Source organism: Protobothrops mucrosquamatus, unplaced genomic scaffold (genome assembly GCF_001527695.2).
Source record: "Protobothrops mucrosquamatus isolate PMUCROS unplaced genomic scaffold, P.Mucros_1.0 scaffold2302, whole genome shotgun sequence".
Classification (NCBI taxonomy): Eukaryota; Metazoa; Chordata; class Lepidosauria; order Squamata; family Viperidae; genus Protobothrops; species Protobothrops mucrosquamatus.
The window spans coordinates 128,949-137,656 of record NW_015388388.1 but is presented as its reverse complement, the minus strand read 5'-3'; the positions used below and the strand labels follow the sequence as shown (position 1 = coordinate 137,656).

Genomic DNA, 8,708 nt, shown 5'->3' with positions numbered 1-8,708 from the left:
GGGCGCGGCCGCCGTCCGTCCCCGCTGGTGCTCGCAGGAAGGTTCGGTTGACCGCGTGTTGTGAGGCGAGCTGGGAAGTTGGGTTGGCGTCACGGGGCTGGGTCGCCGTCGCTGAGGGGGCGGCGGAGCAACAGCAGCAGCCGGAGCCGCCGCCGCCGCCACCGCGGCCGGGCGGCCGGGAGCGCGAAGCCGCCGCCGCCGCCNCTCTTCCTCGTCCTGCGCCGCCGCCTTCTGTGGCGGCGGCTGCTGCGGCGGCTCCGCCCGTGCCGGTGGCAGCAGCAGCAGCCATGACGCTGGAGTCCATGATGGCCTGTTGCCTCAGCGACGAGGTGAAAGAGTCGAAGCGCATCAACGCCGAGATCGAGAAGCAGCTGCGGAGGGACAAGCGCGACGCCCGCCGGGAGCTCAAGCTGCTCCTGCTCGGTCAGTCCGGCGGCCGGGCGGGCCTGTCTCTCTCCCGGGGAGGAAACGCGGAGGCGACGCTGCCTCGGTCGGGGCGGGAAGGCCCCCTCCCTCCGCCGGCCCCCTCCCCCACGCTCCGGAAAGGCCGGCTCCCCTCCCCCCACCCCCACCCCCCCGGGCTCCTCGGCCGGGCTTATTTCTGCTGCGCATTTCCCCGCCTCGAGCGACGCCCGGCTGGAGGGGTCCTCCTTCCCCGCTTCCCTCCTCCTCCTCCTCGGCATCGGGCGGCTTTTTTGCTTTCCTCGGGGCTGGGAAGGGCACCCCTCGGGGTTCGGGTCCCCGGAGGGCTACGTGTGCACATCCCTGTGCGCTGACACGTGTGTCTGTGTATACATGGCCGGGTGATTTAAACGCATCCGTAAGGGAGATATGCGGTTTATATGTTTGCAGTCGTTATGTATATACAGGTATGTGCGCGCGCGATGTATACAATGATAGGTATACGTGTGTGTGCATGTGATATATACATGCCTGATGTGTGCACACAGTTATTGGTGTACATGTGTATATGATACGTACACACAGTTATTGGTGTACATGTGTATATGATATGTACACACAATTATTGGTGTACATGTGTATATGATGTGTACACACAATTGCTGTACATGTGTATATGATATATGTACACAATTTCTGTACATGTGTATATGATATGTACACACAATTATTGGTGTACATGTGTATATGATATAGGTACACAATTGCTGTACATGTGTATATGATATATACACACAATTATGTGTATATATACACACAATTATATATACATGTGTATGATATGTACACAATTGGTGTACATGTGTATATGATATATATACACACAATTGTTGGTGTACATGTGTCTGATACATATACACAATTATATGCACACGTGTATGTGATATATACAAACAAGTATATATGTTTGCAATCATGTATGTACAGGTGTGTGATATATACAATTATATGTGTACAGGTGATATATGCATGTCTGCATATATCACCTGTACACATATAATTGTATATATCACACGTGCACACAATTATTGGTATACCCGTGTGATGTCTGTCTGTGATGTATACACACAATTATATGTATACATGTGTGTGTATATATGATATATACCAGCATTTGTAGGTGTGCAATCATGTATAAATCTGTGTGACCATGTGTGTGCAATCGTAAGTATGAGATGTATATACTCATTTTGTATATATGCAATTATATGTATATTAAATATGCGATTATTATACATGCATTTATAGAGTTGTGTGATATATGCAGTATTGTGTATATACACAGACATGCATCTGCAGTTGTTTGCATGTATCTCTATGTGCCTCCTTTATTACTCTACTTACTATTTCCTTTCTGGTAGATGTTTGTCTTCCTCACTTTCTCTGGGTCCTGTTGGTTTCAGGTGGCTTTTCTTCTTTTCTCCTTCCTTAACGGTATTTATGAGATAGATGTTTTTCTCTCCAGGGTGGCTGCCCTGCCTGCCTTTCTCTTTGCTTCTGTCTAATCCACCCTGCCATCTCCCTGCTCCTCCCTGCTCAGGCTGTGTGTCTCAAGGGTCCTTTCCCACTCTTTCTTCCTCTGCTTTTTCATCCCCACAAGGAAGAGAGCCAAGACAGGCCTCTGAAGGGGGGGGGGAGTTCAAGCCTTCTTTGCTGTCCAGGTGGACAGTTCAGGTACTCCTCTTCTTAAGGAGAACTTTTATACCCCTAAATAGGGAGGGGTTGGTTTCTTTTAGACATTCATCGTCTTTGTGAGTCTTTAATATTCACAGCAGCCCTCTGAGGTAGGTCAAAGGGAGAGAGTTTCATTTCCTCCCCAACACTTCCCCAGAAGTTTCTTAAAGTGGAAATCTGTGCAAGGGCCTTTTTCTCCTCTTCCTGCCATTTGTCATTCCTCCATCCTCTGAATCCCATGCGATGTTAGGGTGGGATTTATTTGGCTTCTATTTCCACCTCACCCTCATTTCCTGAGGGATCAGCTCAACGTTTTGAGCAGGTCATTGCTGGGCCTGTTTGATCATTGATGGTGTGACGTTTTACCGAACCAACTATAACTGGCAAGAGGAAGAGTTTTCTAGAATTTGTGTGCATTAAAATCTTGAGGATTTTTATATCCTCATTTGCACCCTTTTTTTCTATCTTGACTCTGTAACTTTCGCTCACTGCCATCCAATTTCTTTTTATATTATTTGTGGGGCATTGCATCCTGTTCCAACCAGCCTTGTTTCTGTCACTTTCCCAAGTGTTTTCTCTATTCTAATTCTGTGATGTTCAGCTTTTTTTTTTTTAAATGTACATTATGGTCAGTTTGTTTTGCACTTTGCTTTGCCTGGCTGTTGTTGAGTATACATACTTAATAATATCTCAAATGCCGAAATATTGAGTTTGTTTAGAAAAAAGATTGAGAGGAGAGGGGAGGAAGTTACATTGATTTACATCAAACTCTTCACAGCCTATAAAGGAAACTCTGTCCATTTGCACTCTGAGCAGGAGTTTTATATTATAATGTAAGGAACTGCAGTAAGTTTTGTAAAAAAAAAAATTGCTGGAGTTTATTACCCGTTAATTTCTGAGATTAATATTCTACTATCCTTGCAGCTCTTAGAAAATACTTCTTGGTGTTTGAGCTTACACTTTTCTGGCCTTGTGGATCATTCTGCCTCTTCCTTCCAGAAAAGGGATGGTAAAAAGTACAAAGAGCATAATTTGATAAGGCAAGAGAACTGGTTGATAGGCTTCATGCAGATTGAGGATGGCAATTCTTAAACAGAACCAGCTGATTAAGAAACAGAGAAGTTTTGAAGTAGCCCTGGCAATAATTATTAGATGTGTGGTCCAAAGTATGGTGGGAGAGGAACCGGGTATCAAGAAGAGCAGGTACAATCAGAATCTTGATGGAGAAGGCTATGATTTCACTATCTTGTATGATGTGGATGTTCTGGGATCTATATTCCCTAGTCCAGGGGTAGGCAACCTTGGCTCTTTTATGACTCATGGACTTTAACTCCCAGAATTCCTGAGCCAGCATAGCTGGCTCAGGAATTCTGGGAGTTGAAGTCCATGAGTCATAAAAGAGCAAGGTTGCCTACCCCTGCCCTAGCTAGTAACCCTCTAGTAGTAAGGGACTCTTCCTGATTACTGGCCATATTCCTTTTATATAAGTGTTGCATTCTCATTCTCTCTCTCTCTCTCTCTCTCTCTCTCTCTCTCTCTCTCTCTCTCTCTCTCTCTCTCTCTCTCTCTCTCTCTCTCTCTCTCTCTCTCTCTCTCTCTCTCTCTCTTTCTCTCTCTCTCTCTCAAAAAACAAAAAACAAAAACCTACAGCAGACATAGAATATAAGACATCTGTCCTGCCCATCCTCCTTTACAGTTTTGTTTGCAACCCTTTAGATTCCTTCCGGTATTGTTTTTCTATAATTTATATCCTGCTTCCTAGCTAAACGGATCTTACATGGGCCTTTCTTTGCCCCCCCTCCCTGTTCCAAAGTCACCCCCTTCATAATTGTCTCCATCTGTGTGTGTGTGGAATGTTTGCCTTCCTCTCAAAAGCATGAAGTATAAAGCCTCTATCCTCTCCTCCTCTCCACCCTTTCTGGTGACTTTTCCTTTGGTACAGTGTCTGCCAGTGCTGTTTACTTCCTCATACCTAGCAACCTTATTTTCAGTCTTTCATGCTTTCAAAGGAATTTGCTCTCCTTTCTTTTCTATTGAGCTATTCCTCCTCCTATATGTCATTTTTGACAGCTTCATCACTGGCGTTTGCAGTGATGTGAGTCCTCCCATACAGCTTCATGCAGCCTTTTCTTTTGCTTCTCTTCTGCCTGCCTGCCTTGTGTTCCAAATGAAACATGCTCAGGTGAGGAAAAAATATTTATGAACTTTAAGCCTTAGCAACATTTTTTAAGGATGCGGTTTTAAACTTTAGCTTCCAATCCTGAATCAGGCTGAACATAGGTCTGATAGGGGTTATGTTCTTGTTTTGGGGGCTTCTGCCTTGGAGGTTTGGTTTTAATGCCTTTTAAGGCCTGCGTTGGGCAACAGGTGACTTTCTTAATTATAAACATCAGACTTTGCATTCTGGGTTCACAGAATAGTGAATTTTCTTTAGTTGCACTCTTAATTCATTTCTTAGTTGAAATAACCCTTTGGGGGTAACAAATCTCTGTCACCTCAGATCTTATAGGACCAAGGTGTTGGTGTTAATAGAACATTTTTTTTAAAAAAAATGTGCAGAACTGATTTGTAAATCTCTGTTGCTCCTAAGAGTCTTGGATTCAGATTTAACTCAGATTGGTTCCCTGTTTTGAATTAGGGATGCAGTCCCATCACTCCTTGAATTAATTTTCAACTAAATTGGTGTTCTCTTTTATATAGCCTAGAACTAAAGGGCAAAAAACCTATCAAGGAATGTACACTTCAATATTTTACACTTTTTCAAAATCTAATGAATATTTTTCCATGGTAATTTTTCCTTATGAAAAGAGAAGTTTTGAAATGTGGATCTCTGTTGCATTATCGGGGCTTATTATAGTTGTGGAACAGGAAATCTCCAGATATAATACTACATCTTTTTATATTAGTGTGTCTCAACCTTGATAAGTTGAAGGTGCATGGACTTCAGTTCCCAGAATTCCCCAGCTAGCTTCTGAGAGTTGAAGTCTATCCGCCTTCAACTTGCCAAGATTGAGAAACACTGTTTTATATCATTATTGTAACAATTAGTCTTCCCCATCACTAAGCTTTGCCTTCTCGCGTTTTGGTTCCACACTCTTGTTTCTTGCCAGACTTTAGCTCTCATCCAAATGATTGTCGTGCTTCTTTTACCTCTAGTGAATATTTTGCTATTAGTTATTGTTGTGTAGTATGATATAATATTAGCATTACTGTGTATTTTATCTGAATGGATTCAGAGGAAACGTTCATTTTTTAAAAAAAAACAACCCACCAATAATGAACATTACTTTTGAAATATACTTACTTTGATAAGTATTTGACTCTGTGTTTCTATGACAGTTTAAGTTACAGACATAGTTATTGGTGTGTTAACTTCAGTTCTGGATTTTGTGGCAAAGAGCATGAAAAGTGGAATATGAAATAGCAGGCAGTGAATAACTCTTCTCCATCCCTGGAAGATACAAGAATTTCTTTTCAGCCTGCCTGGCAAGGACCCATTATTTAAAAATTGGTCTCCATATAATCAAGGCAGTTGGCTAAAAAACAAATTTGCAGAGCAGTATTTTTTTTTTTTTTGAAATAGCTTATTAGATTATAGAGGAGGGCTAATTGAAAGCAAGTGAGCAAAAGGTTAATTGAATACACACTGTTGTTTTCATAATGTGGATCTTTTATTCTATGATATTTGTTTGCATCTCTTAAAATTACGTAGACACACGGATGGATAGTTACTGTTAGGCGTTTCTTTAAAACGTTGAAAGAAATCCTACATGGTTGCTAGGCAGAACGGTCATGGAAATCCCCTCAGATCTTGTCTTACGACTGTACACAATCACTTGCACCCATATTGTGTTAGATTGTTTTGTGCTCTTTGGCGTTGTTGTTTTGCCCCTTGTCCTTATGATTGCATTTGTTAGTAACCCTTAAGTGACAAGTCAAGTATCTCTTTGCTCAGCTGGGATAGAAAGCATGGTGCTGTTTTGTTAAGAAATAATGACCGTTTTTCTTAGAAATGCATTCTTTTTTACCTAATATATATATTAGCTAATATATATATATATACTAGAAATATTCTGATCTGACATTTGGAATGGATATATATGATTAAACCCTTGTAAATAAGTTCACAGCAGTTACCAGCCTTAAGAATTGTTTACTTGACTTCTCTGAGATAGTGACATGGCTATTGAATTCTTAGCAAGTGAGCTAAGAGAAGGCTTCCTACTATTCAGACCAGAGAATAGAGCAGATCTCTCCAAACTTGGCAACTTTAAGGCTTGTGGACTTCAACTCCTAGAATTCCCTCGCCAGCATGGCTGGCTGAGGAATTCTGGGAGTCGAAGCCGACAAATCTTAAAGTTGCCAAGTTAGGAGACCCCTGAAATAGAGCCCTGTTGGTGGCCCCCATTTGTTCCGCTGCTTATATCTGTACGGAATTTCTAGGTCAGTGGTTCTCAACCTTTTTAATGCCGTGACACCAACCGGTCGTAAGTCAAGGACTAAACCGGTCGTAAGTCGAGGACTAAACCGGTCGTAAGTCGAGGACTTTCCCTGCCCGGGAGCGCCGCGCATGCGTGGTTCTGTACCCTGCGCCGGCCGAGGCGTAGCTGGCAAGCGGCAGAGACGGAGGAGGCCGACCACCAGCTGGCCCAGCCCAAGGGAGGTAAGGCACCCACCGGAAAAGGGGGAAAAATGGCGGACAAAAAAAATGGCGGACAGCCTTGCTTGGCGACCCCCATGAAATGGTCGATCGACCCCAAATGAGGTCCCGACCCACAGGTTGAGAACCACTGTTCTAGGTTGACCGAGTGAAGCATTTCTTGGTATTTGTAAAGTTTAATTTTTTAAAAAAAAGGTTTTATTTAGATGACCTTCAGAACTGTATTATCACGCAAAGTTCTGAAGATAATGCAAAAGCCCTTTTCAACAATTTGCAGTGTTTTACATAAAAAAAAAGATGGTTAGGCAATGCAGCACTTGTAACACCTCCAGGGGATCGCTACAAAATACTTTACAAATGGCTGAAGAGTTGCACAGTTTTCGTTTTCTTGTTTGAAATCTCACAAAACTTCAGGCAAGAAGAACTCTGTAATGTTGTGGAATCCTGGGCAGGCAATTGCTAGTTTTGGCAAGTTTGGGGCAATTTTTATATCTTGGGGCACCTACAAATTGATTGCAGGCATTCCAATAGAAATAATGTCCATTTTTTAAAAAACCATTTTTGTATATAACACTTGTCACCATTTCTGATTATTTAAAGCAGGGGCAGTCAACCTTGGCTCTTTTATGACTCGTGGACTTCAACTCAACGAGTCATAAAAGAGCCAAAGTTGACTACCCCTGATTTAAAACATAATTACTTTGAACTATTGAGAGTTGTTAAGGTGTGCTACACTATTTTGCTTTTGTTTACCGAATATAGAAAGTCGGGTAGTAGCCTCATCATGGTTATGAAGAATATTTAGCACTCTGACTGTTGGCCACTCTATTAAATGTGCTCACATTTTATGCTTATGAGCAAAACTCTCAGCCCTGCCAGTCTGTCACTGTCTGAGCAGTAGCATCATCTGGAGGAAGTTACGACGTGCATGGATTCCCTCCCAGTCCACTGGAGAATCCTTAAAATGTCATCATTTTTACAAAGTTTCCCCCCCCCCCCCAAGTCCTGGCTTGCCAGTGTCGATGTGTGTGCGTGAGAAGGAAAAGAATAGGCCTTTCCAATTAGGCTGTCCTCTGTTTGCCAAAGCAAAAATCTGCTCGTTATTCTGTGAGCATATATTTTTTTTTTTAAAAAAAAATGCAGCATAAGCTGCTAATTTTTACCACTCGCTCTTGCCCTGCCAAAAAAAGTGTTGAGTACTCCTATAAAGTAGCGCTGGTGTGCTTCCTTTAGAAGCGTTATCTTCTATTTGCATAGGAAGAAAATTGGTGAAGTCCTGTAAACATATCCCAAAGTTGTTGGCTTTAATTTCTAGAGAGGAAGCAGGTTGGCAGAGACGACCTGGCGTGGATCTTGTCCAGTCCCGGGATCGCTGCAATCAGTGGCTGGCTGGTGTTTTAGCTTGGGTGAGGCAGGAAGAATTGCTCTATTAATCACACGGGGATTAAAAGCGAGGTTCCTAGTATTTATTATACCAGATCTAGATAGTCCACAAACCTCACATTTCCTGCCATTCAGAGGTCAAGGCTGGCCACTGTGACTTCTCATGTACCTGAGGAAAACTCTATAAAGACTGTGCATCCACCAGGCCTTGTTTGTTACCACTTACTTTGGCCATCTTTGCCCTGCCATAATGTAGTAATTGAAATTAGTGGCAGGAATTCTAGGTTTCTGGCCAGTTTAAAACTGCCCCGGAGAGAACAGCCTTCATAAGGCCTTCTCTGTGGGAGCTCCCACCCTCTGGAACGAACTGCCCCCAGAGATCAGGGTGATCCCTGATCTCCCTTCCTTCCGCCGCGCCCTCAAGACATGGTTGTTCCAGCTTGCGGGACTGGCCTAAGGGATTTTAAAGGGGTTTTAATTACTTTTAATTGGAACAGATTCAAATATTTCTTTTTAATTAATTTTAAAC

The 8,708-nt window shown here is 42.8% G+C and overlaps 1 protein-coding gene across 1 annotated transcript in view; it reads left to right on the top strand.

Moving 5' to 3' along the window:
* Window positions 1-280: 280 nt before the first annotated feature.
* Window positions 281-8,708, top strand: part of GNA11 (G protein subunit alpha 11) — a 28,809-nt gene continuing 20,381 nt past the window's right edge. Inside the window, exon 1 of the mRNA XM_015824642.1 lies at window positions 281-423. Coding sequence (XP_015680128.1) covers window positions 288-423 — 136 coding nt within the window. The 5' untranslated portion in view covers window positions 281-287. The remainder of the gene's footprint in view (window positions 424-8,708) is intronic.